We start from the raw sequence: 22,018 nt of genomic DNA on the forward strand, positions 1-22,018 counted from the left end.
AAGATTGAAGGCGGGAGGAGAAGGGGACGACAGAGGATGAGATGGTTGGATGGCATCACCGACTCAATGGACATGAGTCTGAGTAAACTCCGGGAGCTGGTGATGGACAGGGAGGCCTGGCGTGCTGCAGGCCATGGGGTCGCAAAGAGTCAGACACGACTGAGCGCCTGAACTATCACAACTAGAAAGAATAAATGTCTATAAAATATAGGGTTCTGTGGTTTAAACAATTCTGACACCTTTTGTTGAAAGACCAAAACAAACAAAAAATGAAAACCATGCAGTATGTTCTATGGATCAGAAATTTAATAAATGCCCGAATTTCAATTTACACTAAAATATTTATTTAATTGATGACATTGTACAGAAATAAATAAGAGCAGTTTTTCTCTAATACAGATAGGTATATTTAACTATTTATATTTTTATATTTCTCTTTATACAAAATTGAAGCATTATCAAATTACTTTCCCTAAAACTGTAGCGCAAAAAGGAATACTAGGAAACAGAAAGAAATACTGAAACGTGTTCATCATTAAATTAGAACCAAGGGCCTTCTGAATTGCAGCAAGGTATGATTTAGAGAAAGAACATGAGATTTGGAGCCAAGGGACCTGGGCTCCGCTGTTTACTTGCTATGTGTCATAGGCATATTTCTCAGTATTTCTGAATCTCAGTTCTCCACTTTTAAAACAGGAATGTTATAAATTTCATCAACTTCACAGGACTGATGGGCAAATTAAACACATAAATGTATAGGAAAGCTCTTTATAACACATAAAGAGCTACAAAAATAATAGTTTTGTCTAATTTCATATAAAAGAATCAATGCATATCTTCCTTCAACTGAAGAATAAGCACCAAAAATGTGTGTGTGTTTTCTTCAGTTGGATTATGTCACTCTATAAACCAGAATAAGAAAATGCACCTTAACTAAGCACCAAAGCCTCTTGGACAAATGTGATCCAGGATATATTTGTTAGTTTTCTGGACAACTAAGTAGGAGTTAATGAGTCCTGAGGGTCATTTGAAACTCTGAAGGCTCAAAGAAAATAAATCAAGAACATTTGTATTACATCAAATGGCTAGGATACAACAAGCTACTCCTTATTTAACAATTTCAAAGTCCATTAATTCTTCACAGAAGAAGAAACACTGGGTTATTATCACTTGCAATTATTTGCTTCTATGAATGTGACATTCTCTTGTTACAAAGATCAAATGCTAGGTCTTGAGGGAAGTACTAGTGGAATGAAATAACAAACACTATCATAAATTTAGATATTAGTGGTTAAAAAGTCTAGTTACACAAGAACATGGGAAAGAAAAAGAATCCAAGACATTAGTATGTAATAATGGTAAAAAAAAACAAAACAAAACCCTGCCATATTGCTATAATCATAAGAACTGAAATTATAGACACTGCAATATTTATAGATCAATCTTAAAACGTAAACATTTAGTAACACAAATTAAAAGTAGAGAAAATAGACAATTTTAATTAAACATTAATACACTTAATAAAGCTACGTTAACTGCTTATACTGATAATATTTAACATATAATAGAAATACTTAAAGTGTTCAGTGTTTTGATTTATAGTAGCAAGATACAGAGAAAAGAAATAATTGTCTAATATTAACTTACTGTTGGAGCTGCATTACTCTGAAGTTACTATTTATGGAGTTACAGTCTATAACTACTCAAAGAACTGGGAGCTAATATAATTCACCATCTTTTAAAAATATTACTAATAATATACTGGTGAATCCTGTGCTAAAGATACTGAAGGCTCTTCCAAAAATGAGATCTATGTTGGTTGAGTATAGCGAGTCATATAAAACTAGAATAGCTGAGTTACTCTCTTATTCTAACTTCTTTTTAAGACTGATCTTATCAAAAGAAAAGTACACAATACCTCTCTTAATTCCCTCAGATAGAGATATTCTTTGGAATAAAAATAAGTATTTTTTGTGTGTGCGTGTGTGCAATCGCTCAGTGGTGTCAAACTCTTTTGTGACCACCGTGGATTATAGCCAGCCAGGCTTCTTTGTCCCTGGGATTCTCCAGGCAAGAATACTAGAGTGGGTTGCCATTTCCTCCTCCAGGTGATCTTCCTGACCCAGGGATCAAACCCATGTTTCCTGCATTGGCAGGTGGACTCTTCACCACTGTGCCACCCAGGAAGCCCAAACATTTTATTAGGAGTGTAAAATTAAAGATCTTTATAGCTATTATGGAAATAGTATATTGAAAAGGACTCGAAAACTACTGGACTGTACAACCAAAAAAGCGATAAATTCATTCAACTAAGAACAGTGTTTACTGACATCTACTGGATTGTTTTACTTATAACTTTATTCTATAAACTATGAAAAATTTAAAATACACTAAAGTCTGGACTGAATCACATGTACTTCATTCAAGGTCTTCGGTGTCTTTGGTAAATAGGTCTGCCAGGTCAGCCACGGTCAAGACGGAGGCCTCGGAATGCTTTGCGGAAGGGTTTGTGTGACTGCACGATTTTCCAAGTGAGCAGGATCAGAAAGAAACCCCAAGAAATAAATTATTATGTATGTCTTTATATACTGTTCTGGTCTCATAATAATGTAAGACATAAAAATATATTAATATTATATTCTTAATATAAGAGTATGTTCCTAAGTTTTTATAACTGAGTTGTAAGAAACTCCTAGAAGATGATGGGATCATTATTACAACTTGTTAAAATTAGGAAAGATTTCTATATAGCATTTTCAAACTTTGACATAAAATGTTTTCCTCTGTAGACTTAATAAACAAAACTCCTTGCCAACTACTACTAAGGCTTTCACCTTACAACTTACCTTCTTAGTATCCAAAGTTAACTTATTTCAAGAAACATTCAAGCTGCTGCTTTTATTGAGGCAGCTTAAATATAACCACTGAATTCTGTTATATTCGTGTTTGAGGCAAACAGCTTCTGTGGCAGCCTCTCTCTTGCCCACAGACACCCGTGAGAGGAGCTCTGGTTCCCAATGGCTGCTCTACTGTGCCAAGCACTAACACCTCTGCAGAAACCGTCCCTTCCAAGGCAATCATCTCTTCTGAGTGTATCTTCCAATCACACCTGTCTCACCACAATTCAGTTAGGCATCAGTTTATGTTTCAAAATGACTTGAAAGAAAATATATTCGGAAGTAAATGTTACCAAGTTTTATGATTCCAAACTTAAGTTTTTAAAATTAAGGCTGCTTTTAGTCTCCCTGCTTCTGCTCTGCCTGTTAAGAATAATAATATAATTACCAGCCTAGTTTTAAGTTCACACCTTTTCACTTGCATATGACCAACAAGTGTGCTCTAAGTTTCATGTTACAGATTTCAGATTAAGGCTTTTAGGTTGGGCGTAAAGATAGATTTCATTTAAAAAGTAATCCAGCATGGCAAGGAAATGTAGGATAGTTCTCCCAAAGCCCTCTGCTGGCAAAATATATATGGGTGATTGAAAGTATAATAGCTCTGAAATAAAGTTTCTTTAACAGTAGAACCATTTAAATATTTTTTTATGTATTTGCTGTTGTTGTTCAGTCTCTAAGTCATGTCCAACTCTTTGGGACCCCCATGGACTGCAGCACTCCAGGCTTCCCTGTCCTTCACTATCGCCCAGAGTTTGCTCAAACTTGTAATCCCTATTAATAAATTAAGTCAAGTATAGAATGCCTGGAGTGTTAGCTGGGAAGTTTTGGATAGGTAAAATGTCATACCTTGCTCTATAAAAAGTATTTTATCTTACATCTTTTGGTTGACTAAGTGATCATCTAGGTGAAGAAGTTCTACATGCTTACACAACCTTATAAGAACAGGAAAACTTCTGTCATCCACTTGAAGTAAACTGTTACTTACCTCCTTTCAGCAGTTTTCAGCATTGCTTGCATTCTTTCTTCTATTGTCGCTTTTATTAAGAATCTGTGTACAATAGTTGGTCTAGAAGGTACATAACAATGATAAATTTAAAAACACCCGTAGAACAGTTTAGAAGAAATAAACTTCACATATTACATGCTATATTTATCAGTCAGTATCTGCTGTGGCAGGCACTAAGCAGGTGCTGGGGTGAGGGGGTTTGGTCAACAGTGAATACAAGAAACTAATCTCAATGAACCAATATCTACAGTATCTACTGAGGGCAGCCGTAGTAAAAACATCACGTAAGACATTTTCAGGTATAGACAAGGTCATGAGGAGGCTGACACATGACCTGAAACAGGACTGTTGAGAATAGGTGGCTATAAGCAGAGGAGGAGAGCGAGGAGCAGTCTGCCAGAGGCAGCAGTAAATCAATGCCAAGTCCGAGCACAAGCTTCGGAAGTCTGAGGGGCAGAAGGAGGCTAGCAGGGACGAAGCATCTGGTGAGGCGGAGGGAGGCTGGCTTCCCTTCCTGCCCAGCCACCTGCAGGGTGGCTTAATCCTCCTTACCCTGCCCCTAACATAGTATATGTATTTACTCGTTATGTTTATTGTTTACCATCTGTCTCTACCAACCCCCTACAACTAGTATTTAAGCTCGCTGACAGCATCTCAAGTACTCAGAACAGTGCTTGGCACACAGAAGGAGCTCAACAAAAATTTACTGAATGGACTCTGTGGGTACTGTTGGAGGCAGACAGCTCAAGCTGGTGATGGAAAGATGAGTTACTTCTACTCTGACTGTAGCTGTTTTCCCTTTTCTCCCTCAACAAGGAGGAGGAACAGAGAGAAAAATCTATATACTAGGGAAGGAAAGTAGGATTGTTAAGCAGTGTTGAGCGGCCTTTATAGACTTGTGGTCTTACATCTGAGATAAGCCCACTGTATACTTTAGAAAACAGTAAGATAAGAAGCCAGTGTTTAAAAATATAAGACAAGGTGAAAACAAACAGGGACCTCTCTGGTGGTCTGCAATTCCATTTCTGGGGCTGTGGGTTTGCTCCTGGTCAGGGTACTAAGATAACCACATGCAGTGTGGTATGGCCCCAAACCAAACAAAACCATCCCTGTCCCCCACAAAAATCCAAACCAAAGAAACAAAAGACCCAGTAAGACATAACTACATTTTAAATGATACTTAGTAGTACTTTAGAACAGTCTTGCATTTATTACAATTATATTACTTTGTCATATTTTGCTTGATAAATGTCTCTTTCCTGCTTAAAATTAAAGTCATCATTTGCTCTCTCGGCCACTGCTTACAGAGCAGGCCACATTTCTGAGTGTGGCATACAAGACCTGCCAGTCTTCTCCACTTACTTTATACTCCAGCAACTTCAAACTCCTGAAGGTCCTGAGAAACATCATGTTGGTTTTCTCCTCTGTGTTTCTGCACAAGCAACTCTCTGCTGTGTGAGCACTCTTCTCTAGCTCAACTCTGGAGTAACTATTCCTTCAGGACTCAATCTAATGAAGCCTCTCCTGACTCTCTAGGGCACAAGAAATCACGCTCTTCTTTGTTACCACAGTATTTCTATTTTTGCACATTCTACTGTAATATGTTAAATCATCTGTTTCCTATATTACATAGTGATCTCCTTGGGGAAACAAGATTATATCTTATTCAATTTGAATCTTCAGGGTATAGTATATTTGTCACCATTGTTTAGTCACTGAATCACGGTGAACTCTTGTGACTCCACAGACTGTAGTCTGCCAGGCTCTTCTGTCCATTGGATTTCCCAGGGAAGAATACTGGAGTGGGTTGCCATTTCCTCCTCCACAGGATCTTTTGGGCCCAGGGATTGAACCCACATCTCCTGTATTGCAGGAGCCTACCAGGGAAGCCTCCAGTGTCTAGAATAATACCTGACATACAGCAAGTGTTCAATCAATATTTTTTTAACTAGTGATTAGTATGGGTGCCACTACCCTTATGGCAGAAAGTTAAAGAGGAACTAAAGAGCCTCTTGATGAAAGTGAAAGCTGGCTTAAAATTCAACATTCAAAAAATGAAGATCATGGCATCCGGTTCCCTCACTTCAAATAGATGGGGAAACAATGGAAACAGTGACAGATTTTATTTTCTTGGGCTCCAAAATCACTGCAGATGGTGACTGCAGCCATGAAATTAAAAGATGTTTGCTCCTTGGAAGAAAAGCTATGACCAACATAGAAAGCATATTAAAAAGCAGAGACATTACTTTGCCAACAAAGGTCCATCTAGTCAAAGGTATGGCTTTTCCAGTAGTCATGTGTGGATGTGAGAGTTGAACCATTAAGAAAGCTGAGTGCTGAATTGGTACTTTTAAACTGTGGTGCTGGAGAAGACACTTAAGAGTCCCTTGGACAGCAAGGAGATCCAACCAGTCTATCCTAAAGGAAATCAGTCCTGAATATTCATTGGAAGGACTGATGCTGAAGCTCCAATACTTTGGCCACCTGATGTGAAGAACTGACTCACTGGAAAAGACCCTGATGTTGGGAAAGATTGAAGGCAGGAGGAGAAGGGGATGACAGAGGATGAGATAGTTGGATGGCATCACCAACTTGATGGACATGAGTTTGAGCAAGCTCTGGGAGTTGGTGATGGACAGGGAAGCCTGGCATGCTGCAGTCCATGCGGCCACAAAGAGTTGGACATGACTAAAGGACTGATCTGAACTGAGTATGGATGCATTAGAACAAATTGAAAGCATCTAATATCTGAGAGGCTGTATAAAGGATAATTATCCATTCTGATATTTGAATAAAAGTAGTACATACTACATAATATTTACTATTAGGTTTACTTTAACTAATTATCTCTTATATTGGATCGGGAAGGTTGTACTTTCCTAAGGGGAAGCATTTATAAAAGAGCTTTTTGTTTACAGTTATGCATGAGATATGGCTTCTTTTAAATACTGGCTACTTCAGCCAATCAAAAATCAGTTCTTCTCAAAGTTATGACAGATGCCTTCAGCTTAATAGTTGTCTTAGGTATTTTAAGAAACTATCTTGATGAAGTGACCAGGGTAGCTTCTGAAGAAGGAAAGACAAAAATATGAGAGCATTTGGGGATTTGCTGTTTGGAGGAGAGTCATTGGAAATCTCAAAATATTTTGTGGTCATATACTAAGAATTGAAAATTTAATATATAAGTAAGTCACTAAAAATGAATAGGTTAAGATGAACATAAATGAAGAGTTTAAATGCTGATCTGTATCTTAGAAGCAGGAGCAAATGTGACTGAGGTTAACTTCAGTCCTTACTTTGTTTGTCCAATCCGGTGCACCCTTCCGATGGCCTGAAGCTCATGGGCAGGGTTCAATATGGGCTCCACCAAGAGAACATGCGTTGCTTCAATGATAGTTAATCCATTAGAACCTGTGTGCAGGGGCAGCAGCAAAATATTGATTTGGGGATCATACTTAAATGCTGACAGGTTCTCCTAAAAAAAGAAAGGTACATTTAAATTTTAGCTAGATAGTTAACAATAAAAGCAGGATACTATAGCTCATGCTAAAATGCTTAACGAGATCCAGGTCATTGTGAAAGGCAATAATTAAGAAAATTAAATGTAAGATGACAAATTTTAGCAAACAAAATCATGTGGCTTGACTTTAAGAAAAAAAAGTGTCACACAACCTCTTGTGTTCTTTATAATACATAGAAGAATCACAAGATACATGTATGTGATGTATGCAAATGAAACTATATGAGCTTAGAGGAAAGAAGGAGTGAGAGAAAGGGCTAGAGTGAGTATAAGAGACATGAATCTGCTAAATTTTCACTTGGTCTTTTTTTGGTGTTTTTCTCTTTTTAGGTGTGTATCTGTCATTGTGCTGAGTGTGAGGTAAGCACAATTTGACCATACGCAGTTCTGCCTAATGCAGTGTTTTTAGAACTTAATTTTAGGGGCACGAGGCCTCTGTCCATTCAAAAGGTATACTATAGGCCATCATTTCCTATGTTAAAGAAACGGACCTCAGTCATAAGATCTTTAAATATGGTTTGCTATGGGTATAACTGAATAGATGGAAAGCAAATGCAGTTTGTTTACTTTGCCTTTAAATGTTAATCTTATAGTCAATCAAGAACTCAAACTGTTTTTGTGGTTTATATGACACACGAAAATAAATGCAAGTAAGCTAGTTAAGAGCAGTTTCAGTTTGTAACTGAATTTACTCCAAAAAACACGAGTAAAATCTTCTTGACATACCTGAAATGTCTTAACACGACTGATCTGTGCAAATTCCATGTTGTTGTCAGTGAGAGCTTTTGAAATAATGTCTAATACATCTTGCCACTAAGAACACAGAAAACAGAAAACCAAATATTTACACATAGCTTTCATGTAAAAAGGATTTGAAAAGGGACTAAATCAAAATAAGCTTTATACCTCAGAATTAAGTAAACAAAAACAAAAACTTCAAGTATAATACCATTAATATTATTTTCTATCCTGAAAGATATTTTAAATCAAATGCTGGTTAAAGATAGGGTAAAAAAATGAGCACCTTTAATAAATGAATTAAGATAAACATAAATAATAGAAAATAAATTATGCAATATATAAATAGATGTGGCTATTTATCTTTCAAAAATGAAAACTAGAAGTTCTACTCAATACCTTTTATTCAATAGGTTAATTTTCTTTTCCTTAACCAAGTACATTTGTGAAATGACTTTCAAGTTTATAGATTTCAATTTTAAAATAGTAATATAAGAAAACCCCTAAGTAAAATTAATATAAAAACATAAAATACAGCTCTGGGAATTGCTTTGTGAAGCATCATCAAATTTCTCTAAAAATAATTCTATTCAATGGATATAGAAAAAAAAAATTAACAAGAAAAAGTCAATCAGTAATTCTAAATCTCAATTATATCACGGCAAACATTAACAGTTAGTTCTCAGATATAAACTGATTAGAAACAGAAAGCCAGTCCGAGTTAACACTGAGGATGTTGACTGTACCGTTGAGAAAACAAGCGCCTTAGCCCCTGGGTCTCTAAGCTGGATTCTCATCAGAGTTCTGACCACAGCTTCCACTTTCGTAGAATGGCTGCCCTTTGAACACAAAGAAGAAAACCCATTATTATAAAAAAAAATCCAGTTAACAATGGAACAGAAAGTCAATGTAAAACACTATCAAAACTGTATGATAGGTACATATGTGTTTATTCTTTTTCATTTCATATTTGCTGGAAATTTTCTTTAGCCTCAAACTGCAGAAGTTACAGATTTATACCCCAAGAAAATCAAATATAAAAAAGCACTCCAGAAATTCCCAAGACCCTAAGATAAGCTTTTTTAGTTAAGTGGCTACATTTTGCAATTACAAAACTTTGTTATTTTAGACAAGAAGAATATATATTAAAAAACACTCGTCACTTTAGATAGTATGGCACTGAAACTGTTCAGAATATAATGAATCAAAACTCTAACGTAAGCAAATAGTAAAAGAACCTAACCCACAAAAAATCCTTTAAGGGCATTACAAAGGACAATGACAGAGGTACAAATGATGTCCACTTGGACAGAGGCAGATTTATACAAAGCTAGATAAACACTTAAAAACTGCTTTCTGTACCCTGCATAACCGTTTCTAAGATAAAGGAATAAGAAAATGAAGAAATAAAGCAAGTGTTTTTGAAGCCTTCATTGAAAAAGTTTTCCTCCTAGAATGCTGTGGGAGACTGTATGACATGGAGCTTAAGGGCATGAGATTTTGAGTGAGATAAACTGAAATTCAACTGCCAGTTCTGCAGCTCCTTAGTTATAAAGATTCTAACCTTTCTAAGCCTCACTTTGTCAAGCAGGGATGTTAATTTTATCTATTTCCAAAGGCTGCTGTGATGGTTGAAGGAGAAAATGTGTACAAAGTGTTTAGCCCAATACTCCAAAGAGTAGACACCTGGTAACCTTTCAGAGACATCAGATCACCCTACAAGTGTAACCAAAAAGTAAAAATATTTCCATACTACTCTTACCCTCACATCACACCCCCTTACTACTTTTACACTGAGATACTTAAAGGTAAAAAGAGAAACAAATAAGGAGAAAGCTTTACTAAGTTTAAAGTCACCAACAAAGAATTAAGGAATATTTTTAAATTCTCATATTAAAGTCCTATATCTACATTTATTTCTCTGGATGTATAGACTTTCAATTATACTTGAAAGGTTAAAAAGTATAAGGGACCTATTTCAATCTAAAAATTATCTTAAATAAGAGCAAAACTATCTCAAATAAAAGAAAACAGGAAATTAACATAAAGTGATCATTTTAGCAGTTAAGAAAGAAACTTCCATGTTCCCTGCAAGGTCTCATTTTCAAAGATATTTTCAAGTGAAACACCAGGATAACTATGAACCCTTCTAAAATTAAGCTGCTTCTTACAAAAATTTCAAAAGAAAACAGAATAACCTTTTATAAGCAAAATTCCAACCTGGAGTGCTAACTCTGTGAAGGAAAAGACTAGAGTTCAGTTCAGTTCAGCCGCTCAGTCGTGTCTGACTCTGCGACCCCATGGACTGCAGCACTCCAGGCCTCCCTGTCTATCACCAACTCCCAGAGTTTACTCAAACTCATGTCCATAGAGTTGGTGATGCCATCCAACCATCTCATCCTTTGTCCTCCCCTTCTCCTCCTGCCTTCAATCTTTCCCAGCATCAGGGTCTTTTCACATGAGTCAGTTCTTTGCATCAGGTGGCCAAAATATTGGAATTTCAGTCTCAGCATCAGTCCTTCCAATGAATATTCAGGAATGATTTCCTGTAGGATGGACTTATTGTATCTCCTTGCAGTCCAAGGGACTCTCAAGAGTCTTCTCCAACACCACAGTTCAAAAGCACCAATTCTTTGGTGCTCAGCTTTCTTTATAGTCCAACTCTCACATTTGCTTATTAATATACATTTACATTAATTTCATTCTTTTTTGTTCTTATAAACAATACTTCAGTGACTATACTTAGAGGATTGGGTATGTGTGCACAAATTTTTTGTTGGATAGGCACATCAAACTGGAACTGTTGGTCAAAGATTAAAAAAAAGTTTTTTAGATTATTTGGATTGTGGTAGATTCCCTATCACACTGACCCTAGAAATGCTAGAACTTTAAACTATTAGCAGTTAGATGTGCCTGCTTCTTAGTACACTTGTTAAAGTTCAATTTTTTTGCCAATATCATAGGTAAAATGAGGAACCAAATTTTCATTTATCTGCATTTTCCTGAGAATGAGCTTGAACATCACTTGCTGGCCATTCAGAATTTCTCTTCTGTGAGCTGTCTGTTCATATTCCTTGCCAATAAAAATAAACCAGTTTGTAGGACCACTCAAATACTGCACATGTTAAATTCATGTTGTAAATATTTTCCTATCTTTCTATATGTAGTTCACATTTAATTGTATTAAATGCAATAATGTTAGCAAAAGTGCTATATTAATACATTATATTAGTTTCAGTAACTAATAAATGCTTGATGAATGGTATGTGGATTTATAAACTAGATGTTTTTTGACTTTATTAGGCTTTTCTGTGTTTGACATTTAAATCTGTCTTCCATAAGGGAAAGAGGAGAGATTTTATTTGGAAAGGGACAGCTTTTTCCTTAATTAATTGCCCTGTGATGGTTCTATGTAGTATCATTTGATATGATATCATACCTGAGTATAGAATACTTCTGTCATTTATCAGTTGATATACTGCTTGAAAATATGGACTAAATGGCATTTACTTTTATATCTCTTAGAGCCTTGCATGGTCTTCCATAAATAGTATACACTCAACCAATTTACTTAATGTAAAAGAAAATTTAATATGTACTTTTAAAGTTCTCAATCCCAAACCCAAGTAAAACAATACAGATAAAATGAAAATAAAAGAGGTTAGAATATAATTTAAAACTCTCAACGTATTTTTTTATTCATTCAGAATGATCAACAAAAGGCAAATCAAATCTTGCGATTGATCTCTATCGCTTTCCCAGACAGACTCAGATAAGAACATTCATGAAAGACAAGCAGATTTAATCTAACACAAAGCAAGCTTTGAGGAGGATTTTGGGTTAGTAATATGTAATGAAATCTGGGGAACTGGTCTTAAGAGAAGTCACTGATTGGAGGGTGGTACCATTTCATTCAGGTTTATCAACTCTCATTTTTTTCACCTACCTATGAGCAGCGATAGGAGAGGTTAATAAAGTCAGCAAACCCTGTGGACTTTTAGTTCAAATCCTTAGGATCAGATATCCTTATTCTTAACTTTCTTTTCTCTTTTCTGCTTGTGCTTTTTTTCCCCTTCCAAGTGAAAAGCAAAAGTCTCAACATAATACTGAAAAGGCCATGGTTGGTCTAAGAGCAGAGTCAATAAAAGTGATCAAAGAGATAGGGCAGACTTTCTTCTGTGTCATCCTTCTATCATTCATTCCCTCCAACAATTCATGTAAGTTCACGTTTGATTATTTAAATCATTCAATAAAAATTTTCTATGCACATAAGTGACAAGAACTACAGTAGGCACTGGATGTACAAAGATGAAGATACTCCCTTATTCCCAAGTGCATACAGTCTCATGTATGTTACAGAGTATGGAGAAAAGCAAAGTCTTATACTGCTGGGCTGGCTTGGAAGTGACTTAAGTGAACGCTTTATTGTACCAGCTTTAATAAGCATTATCCTCATTCTACTGTTCTTCTTAATCTTTCTTTTTATCTCATATACATAAACGAACTTTGGCTCAAATCTGCCAGTTTCTGAAGAGACTATACAATGTGGTCACTGCTACAGAAAAGAAACATTCAGTTTGTTGAATAGATTGAAACAGGAAGAAGGTGATAGACTATATACAGGTTATATCTGCATAGGAGGCGATCACAGAAAAGGCAAAAAAGATATAGGAGAGGAAAAAGGGATGTCAATCTAACCCTGTGCAAGGTGTTAAGAGAGTATGAATATTCTCAAGACATGTAAACTGGTAGCCTTAATTCAACCCAGCTGATGTTTTAGCTATGACAACACACAGATGCAAAGTTAGGCTGGAATTAGGAGAGTGCGTAGGAATAGAAACCTCCCCAAACTGCTAGATTATTCCTTAATATCTGAGATTGATAAAGTTGCATTTAATTATAGCACCTCTGTCCTCTTCTATTGTTCTCGTCCCTTTCCTCATTCCTATCCTTTCTTGACAGTCTCCAGTTTTTCCAGATATACATCTGCCAACCCTGACTCTATGATTAATGCTCGGTTTTTCTTTGTTTCTGAAACATCAGTGACCAAGGCCGAGCTTTGGAATAAAGACCCTTCATTTGTCCTCTGCCTCTCTTCACTGTATCTTTGTGGCCATTCTCTCTGAGACACAAGTTCTCTCTAAGGTCAACTAGGAACTATAAAAGGAGACATATGAAGTGCAACCATGCAGACCAAGCCAGTGCCTCTCCTGGTTTTTCTCTCATGAGGTAAGCAGCCAAGAGCATTATAATAGTTAATACTGAAGAAAAAGAATTTGGAATTTTCCTTCTTTACAACAGAAGGATCTTATAAAATATTCTTTATGAAGATTTTTGCTCACCTGCTTATAATTTAATGAGCAAATACACTAGATCTCAAAGCTACATACACAGGTCTTTCACTTTTCGGACAATTAAATACAAAGTGAAAAGCTCCAGGTCACTGGGTCAAGGCAATGAGAGAACGTAGAGCTCCATTAGCAATAAAGGTTAACAAAAAATTTCTCATGAAATCTGGCCTAGAAATTGTCTACTAGCATAACTAAAATCAGAAAGGTCATGTAGCTTCTTATCTATTGTAAGTAGGGATAATTAATTTTTAAAATCAGAGTTAAATTTGATTGGAGTGTGCAGTTCTATACTCTCAGGCTCTTGTAAAATTCTGAAATCACAGACTCTATGTTAAAAGTTGTTAAATGTGTTAGAAGGATAGAAAACTCAGTTTTGTTTCTATCATATATGTAGGAGACCAAAAGAATTCTAACAACAAAGCAATAAAGTAATATTTAACTTAGACACTGATCAACCCCTCTCCTCCAGAATGGGTCTAAATATTTTACCAATGCAACCTAAGAGAGAGGTACTGCTTTTTATTCCCTGAGGTCTTACTACTGGGGAAAGACGGTGCACCTTAGGGAAAACCCATGAGTGTGGTAGAGAAGACAGCGTGCAGATGGCTTCACACTATCCCCTCCACATCTATGTCCTATCTGTTGAGACTCCTGACTTGGAGAAGGGAGAACAGACATGGTACCTCCCAAATGGAGCAGCAAAATGCTACTTATACTTGATTTATATAAACAAAAGAAAAATAGTGCTTTAAGACTAGAAAGTTAGTACTGCTTTGTATTTTTTTTCTTCAGTGACTTATACAATAAAAGTGGAAACTGTGGATTCTGAAGCAGGGCTTGGCAATCCACGACTGAACCCACAGTTCGTTGCCTGTTATATCCCTTCTTCACTGGTCTTAGTCCTTCTTCCTTCGGCTCCTTTTATTTCCTCTGTTAAATCTGTCCCGATGCCTCTCCCACATCTTTTCCTTCCTAGTATCTATGGATTCTCATGGTCAGGCTCAGCTCCACTGGCAGAATTAAAGGCTAAAGGGTCTGCTGTGTTCTGAAGAGCATCAGAAAAAAGTCAACACAATGGAGATGATGAATGTATTCAGTTTTCATCAAACATCACAGAAAATATTCATGCCTATGGATTCTACAGGCAGACCATACCCTTAGAGATTTTATAGACACTACGAATCTGTATATTATCTTTAACATATCTTCACACTATATTCTGTGCTTAGTCGCTCAGTCCTGTCTGACTCTTTGAGACCCCACAGACTGTAGCCCACCAGGCTCCTCTGTCCATGGGATTTCCCAGGCAAGGATACTGGAGTGGGTTGCCATTTCCTTCTCCAGAGGATCCTTCCGACCAAGGGACTGAACCCAGGTTTCCTGCATGGCAGGTGGGTTCTTTACTGTCTGAGCCACCACATTAGTATATATATTCTATACATGTGAAATACACACAAACTAATATATACAAGACATGTCAAATGACGTCTCATAGTAAGGAGGCCAAATCACTTATGACTCTAAAGTGAAGGCAGAATGAAGTCATTTTCAGACGTGCAAAAACTGATTTGCCATTCACATGCTCATCATGTTAAAATTTCTTGATGCAGTTATAGCACAGTGGAAAAAAGAATCAAAGAATGAGGGTTACATGAATAATGATATCAGGTAAGGCTGACACAGAAGTGCAGGAAGCTAGCTAAAAAAGATGAGAACTTCTATTAGACTGGGGTACTTAAAAAAGATTCTTCACTGAAAAGTGAAATTTAAATGAAACAGGATCAGGATTCTGCTCCTTTCTGCATGACTTCAATCACTCTGCTTGGTTCTGTAATGAAAAGTATTTATATAACAAAATGTGGATGTATAAATATTATAATATAAAAATGATACTATCACAAAAATAGAAAGGAAAGGAATGAAGGAGGAATAGATGCATTAATTTCCCCCTATTTTAAAGTGAGGAGTCAGCGGATACTGTCTAAAGCTAGTACTTTAAGAAACAAAATTGATGTATATTACTGAGAATCACAGAGGTGATCTTTGTAACTAAAAATAGAAATTGTTCACAATGGCAAGTCAAAGTAGGATGGATGAAGGAGAACATTAGTTTTCACTGTGTGCCGTTCATTTTATTCTGAATTTATTTTAATCTTTTGTGTAACCTACTTCCACTAAAAAATAACATTATACTGATTTTTGACAGATGAATAAGGGTTTTAGGGGAATGGGTGGGAGACTTGTAATTCTGGGAACTTTTAAACTTATTTTATCAGTGATACAATTGGGATTGTGTTTATCAACAGTGATAAACACTTCCCTGGTGGCTAAGATGGCAAAGAATCTGTCTGTAATGCAGGACATCCAGGTTTGATCCTAGGTTGGGAAGATCCCCTAGAGAAGGGAATGGCTCCCTACTCCAATATTTTTGCCTGGTGAATTCCATGGACAGAGGAGCCTACAGTCAATGGGGTTGCAAAGAGTCAGACATGACTGAGCAACTAACACACATTTTATTACAAATGAACTGTTCTTCTGAATTATGTCATTACTCTAGTGTTGTGTAATACTGTACCTACAGTACCTCTCACTGCTCTGATGTCAAATGGGTGCCTCGCCTGTTAGCGGCCACAGGAAAGGAGTGTCAGGCTTGTTATAAATGGACAATCACAGCTGAAATGGAGCAGAGTTAGTATTTAAATCTTCCAGTTATTACTTGGATTAAGTTTTTGCAATCTTTTAAACTTACTATAAGCGTCAAAGATCCTGAGATTAGAGCTTTTTTGAAGATTCATTTAACTGAAGAACATTACTTTTAAAAAGACAAATTTATACAATTTAGCTCCCTCACACCCCCAAAAGAACTATAATCTCTAATCAGTTATAACTAGGGCTATAATTTGGTAATAGGTCACAGATTTTTCTTTAGGTTTCCTTACTGGTTTGTAACTTCCAAATAACCTGAATGTTTCCTATTTTTAGGAAAACAGTATGGAGGAAGTCATTTCCTGTCTTGGGACTTTCTGACACTACTTTTATTCTGGACTTCTCCTTTTAAAGTAGAGCTGAGTCTTCCAATTTGCCTGTGCTGTCCATAGTAGTTCTAGTTGAGTAAGATCAGTTAACATTGTTTTATTTCTGTCTGCACCTGTTCACCATGCTAAAAACCCAAGTTGATAGTGACAGATACAATTTAGTACAGTTACACAGTTTATATATGATTGATCTCACAAATCAGGAATATTTTTCAAGTACATGCCTGGGAAAATGGTTGGGCTTTACACATGTTTCTTCAATAGTTCAGTGGAAACTCCACCCAGGCAGCCTAGGTGGGAAATTTTACCAGTGCACTTAGCCACAAAAATATCCTGTTCTTTAAAGTATTTTGAATAATTATTTCAAAGAGAAAAAAAGTTAGCAATTGCAAAAAAGTTAAGATTATAGGGGATATTATATGTAAATATAATAGATGGGGAAAACAATGGAAACAGAGACAGACTTTATATTCTTGGCTTCCAAAATCACTGCAGATGGTGACTGCAGCCATGAAATTAAATGACGCTTGTTTCTTGGAAGAAAAGCTATGACAAACCTAGACAGCACATTAAAATGAAGAGACATTACTTTGCCAACAAAGGTCCATCTAGTCAAAGCTATGGTTTTTCCAGTAGTCATGTAGGATGTTAGAGTTGGACTATAAAGGAAGCTGAGCACCAAAGAACTGATGCTTTTTAACTGTGGTGTTAGAAAAGACTCTTGAGAGTCCATTGGACTGCAAGGAGATCCAACCAGTCAATTGTAAAGGAAATCAGTCCTGAATATTCATTGGAAGGACTGATGCTGAAGCTGAAACTCCAATATTTTGGCCACCTAAAACAAAGAGCTGACTCATTGGAAAAGACCCTGATGCCAGGAAAGACTGAAGGCAGGAGGAGAAGGGGACAGCAGAGGATGAGATGGTTGAATGGCATCACTGACTCAATGTACATGAGTTTGAGCAAGCTCATGAGAAGCCTGGGGTGCTGGAGTCCATGGGGTCACAAAGAATCAGACATGACTGAGCGACTGACCACCACCACCAAGATAATATCAAGTATCTTATATAAGAATACTTAGAGGAGCATATTTAAATATAATCACTTGTGGATTATATTTACCAAATTATTTTATGTCAACTTTAAACTCAGAATTTTACAATCATTTTTATTACACCTAGATATTTTAATTATAGTTAGAAACTACAAGACAGACTTTACGAGTCACCTTCAAGTCAACTGAATAAAACTGAAAAAAAAAAAAAAAAGAAACAACATGATCCTACACATAGTATAGTTTGACAAATGGTATTGCTAGGTTTCTCTGAGTTTTAATGTAGAAATACAATATTTTTCTTTTTCTCTACAAAAAGGTTGTATAAAACATCTTTTCTAGCTATAGATTTGCTTGTTAAAACTGCAGATTCCTGGACCAGATCCAAGATCTTAACAAGTTAGAAGTTACAGGAATGCACCTGAAAATAAACTTTAATTTAAAAAACAGAGCACTTGATCACGAGGCACTCAAGTTTCAGAAACTGAAGTGCTGTGTGTGTAGCGGGTGCTGTTTTGCTGTGGCTATATCCATGTATTCTCTCTTGGATAGAAACTTCTTATGACATAAGAATCTTGTTCATTACAGGGTCAGGGTTTCCAATGACAAAAATGCTTTGTATGAAAGGGAGCCAAGCTGAGGACACGGGGCACAGGTCACGTGGGGCCTGTGTTCTGCCAGGAGGCCTACTTCACCCTCCAAAATGCCTGGCAGTTGTCAGAACTCGCAGGGGGAATTTTGTTTACTTTGCGAAATACCCAGGAGGTTCCAAGGGTCATTTAGGAATACTGTGACACAGCTGTTAGGGTAGAGACAGTCTTTAACGTAAATGCATACCCTAATTCACAATGAGTACTTTATTCATTTTATTTCCGTGGTCAATCAGTAGGATTCCTTACATTGTGAAATACCAGTAGAAAAAAAAAGTCTTATATTATTTAATTCTATTTTTATGTTCTCCAAATATCCTTTACCAGAGATCAGCTAGATGATTAAGCACCATGTATGAAATTACATTGTTTGCTGTGTCTGAGTGTCTTGACATGAATGCTTAGAGTGAAGTGAAAGTTTCAGATAAAAACTTTAATGAAATAAATTTCAAAACAATGCCTTCAGTATTTACATAGAGCCATCTTTATATCCCTCAACTCTAAGACAGATGACGTGATCAATTAAGTGGGACAGTCTCAGACAGTCAGGGTACAGTGAGAGGCTGAGAAAACAAGCAGATGCTTCAAGGACGTGGCAGAAATGTGACAGAGGACACAGGCGGCAGAAATGGCAGACAGAAATAGTGACAGAAAACAAAAAGTAAATGCAGAGACAAGCAATGTGAGAATGTGGAAAAGTGACAAAACTTGCTTGCATAGTAAGTATAATTTCAGTCATGTATTTAGTAAAAAGGAAACGTAAGTATATGTACATCTAAAAGGTAAGAGAATTGAACTTTGATAAATTCTGTATTCTTTTTGGAAAAAAAATATTTATTTTAATTGGAGGATATTTACTTTGCAATGTTGTGATGGTTTTTGCCATACATCAACATGAATTAGCCACAGGTATACATGTGTCCCCCCCATTCTGAACCCCTCTTCCACCTCCCTCTCTACCCTATCCCCACGGGTGGTTCCAGAGCACCCGCTTTGGGTGTCCTGCTTCATGCACTGAACTTACACTGGTTATCTATTTTATATATGGTAATGTAAACATGTTCCAATGCTATAAAATTTTTGTTTTGGTAGATCCTTCAATTAATTCATGTGTTCATCAATACCCACGAAAGACAGGAAAAAGAGCATAATAAACAGTATTTGTACACTGATATTCCTGTCCCAACAAGACAGCATATGTAACTGTCCTGATCTTTCTCCTAGGTGTCTAGGAAAGTTGCCATAAAATGAACAGGTGTTTGGGTTTGATGGACTCAGTTTCAGAGAGATGGTGCTGTTTACTGGTAGCTAGGGCAATCACTTCCTAAACCTTCCTGCATGAAGTCTGACACAGCAGTTCCTTCTTATGCTTGTTCCCTGTGCTGTCATGAATGTGTTCACTGAAGGGTCAGCAGCCCTTCTTAGCCACGCATGCCATCTGTGGACCCTGGGATGCCTGAGACCAGAAAAGAAGAGAGAGGGAAAGAGAAAAGACTTTTTATGTAAAGGAAAGGAAAGAAAAAACTGTGAGAGTAGGAAGAAAGGAGCGGGGGGAAGTGAAAAAGAAAGCCGTTCTCCGTGTGGTCAACAGGCTAAAGTATAATCAACTCCGGATATTATATGCCGTCCACTTGGACCACTTATTCAACATTCAAATCTCATTGCTTCAGCTTCTACCACCTCACCTGAGTTACCCATTTTTATAGTCACATCTGGAGTACTGAATACCTATCTTCTTTGAAAAGGACGAACACAAGTATCACATGATATTGCTCATATGTGGGATCTAAAAAATTGGTATAAATGAACTTATTTACAAAACAGAAACTGAGTCACAATAGTAGGAAATAAACTTATGGTTGCTGGGGGGAGTGATAAATTGGGAGATTGGTATTGACATATATACACTACTCTATATGAAATAGAGAAGTAATAAGGACTTACTGCATAGCTCAGGGGACTCCACTCAATACTCTTAATGACACATATGGGAAAAGAATCTTAAGAAAAAAAAAAGTGGACACATGTATGTTTCACTGATTTACTTTGTTGTACACCTGAAACTAATACTGTAAATCAACTATATTTCAGTAACAGTAATAATAATAAAAAGGTCTCCTATTCTCTGATAAGGACCTGTGGTTAAGTCTACTCACAAAATACAACCCTGGACAGTAAGTGAGCATAGAGCAGCAGGGACCCAGAAGGAGGAGGAAATAATGAAAAATATTCTACTACTTCTAGCTTATGAGCCATCTCCATCAGTCTTCCAACTTCTTCTGGCCTGTATTCTCTACCATACTCATATGCTGAATTGTCCTCTAAGTTTGGTTAGGAAAACAAACAAAAAAAGCCTGTTTACATAAAACAAAGAGCAAAAAAACCTAGTAAAGGCTTTTCATTAAATAAATACCCTCTCAGGCAGAAAGTCCAATTACAGATCCTACTTGGATTTTGGGCTTCCCTGGTGGCTCAGTGGTAAATGCAGGAGACGTGGGTTTGATGCCTGGGTCGGGAAGAGCTCCTGGAGAAGAAAATGGCAACCCACTCCAGTATTCTTGCCTGGGAAATCCCATGGACAGAGGAGCCTGGTGGGCCACAGTCCATGGGGGTCACGAAAGAGTTGGACACAACTTAGCGACTAAACAACAAATCTGCAATTTATTTTATTTGGATTTTAAATTATAGTCTTCTATCTGAAAGTTCTGAATGAAGCATGGGGAAAAAAAATTAGGAAAATAAAGCAAAGTTTTGGCTATAGTCTGAAATATCAATCCATGCCATCTAAAAATGCACTGTCTCCTTGTGACAGTCTTCACTAATAACTTCAGGAATCAATTAATTTTATCCCTCAATTTGGTGCGGCATATCTTCTTTTTCCTGATACACTGGGCTGAATCGAAAAATGAAGAAAAAGAAACCTGGAATTAAACCAGAGCTCTATCTAGTATCTGTAGTGCTCAGAAACACTATTAAAGAAAAAAAGACTGGAATTCTAAGATGCCACCTTTTTTTTTGCTATAGTGGGCATAATTATTACTATGTTTGAAAAAGCATTCCTGTGTTCCTACCGTGAGGAATGAGTAGATGTACTGAGGCTTGCAGGCAGTATATCTACAGTCAACAGTAGCTGATTCACTGAGCCAGCCTCACTCTGATTTTGATGCTCTCACTGCCAGATACTGACTCCTATTACACTGCTCTGACTATGCATGTTCTTAGCCGACTTTACCTTCACAGGGATGTCTTCTTCCTGGCTGGCTTTCTCTGAGGTGAAGACATAGGAGATTTCCTTGTGAGACGTGGTCTGGCGGCAGATAGCACACTTAATGGAGCTCCTGTGAGACCCCACGCTGTACTGTTCGATAATAATTGAAACGCACTCGTTACAGAAACAGTGCCCGCAGGTCAGTACTGCCCACTGAAGAAGAAAACACACAGAGTGTGCCTCAGCGAGATGCTATCAAACATGCCTTCCAATCTACAAATCTACTGAAAGGAGAGGAAGAGAGCCATCATTTTATTTCCTAAATATTTCATGATATATAATAAAAAACCTTTACGTCATAAAGACTAAATTATACTTTTAAACTATTTTTTAGTGAACAATAGTTTTTAGTTCTGCTCACACTAATAGGAGGACTAACAGTCATCAATATTTTGTAAGATGTTGGTGTTCTCATTTCAGTATTTAGGAAAAGTGCAAATTACTCTAATAGAGTAACAGATTGACTACAATATTAATTCTGAGCTATCATATCTAATAC

General features: G+C 36.8%; 1 protein-coding gene across 4 annotated transcripts in view; it reads right to left on the reverse strand.

Moving 5' to 3' along the window:
• Positions 1–284: 284 nt before the first annotated feature.
• SHPRH (SNF2 histone linker PHD RING helicase) overlaps positions 285–22,018 on the reverse strand; it is an 83,757-nt gene continuing 62,023 nt past the window's right edge. For all 4 annotated transcript variants that reach the window (XM_043888159.1, XM_043888160.1, XM_043888162.1 and 1 more), the window contains 6 exons: positions 21,484–21,672; positions 8,908–9,000; positions 8,150–8,236; positions 7,200–7,378; positions 3,883–3,963; positions 285–2,515 (listed from right to left, as the gene is read on the reverse strand). In XM_043888159.1, the coding sequence (XP_043744094.1) occupies positions 2,419–2,515; positions 3,883–3,963; positions 7,200–7,378; positions 8,150–8,236; positions 8,908–9,000; positions 21,484–21,672 (726 nt within the window). In that variant the 3' untranslated portion in view covers positions 285–2,418. The remainder of the gene's footprint in view (positions 2,516–3,882; positions 3,964–7,199; positions 7,379–8,149; positions 8,237–8,907; positions 9,001–21,483; positions 21,673–22,018) is intronic.

This window comes from Cervus elaphus, chromosome 26 (genome assembly GCF_910594005.1).
Source record: "Cervus elaphus chromosome 26, mCerEla1.1, whole genome shotgun sequence".
NCBI classification, from domain to species: Eukaryota; Metazoa; Chordata; class Mammalia; order Artiodactyla; family Cervidae; genus Cervus; species Cervus elaphus.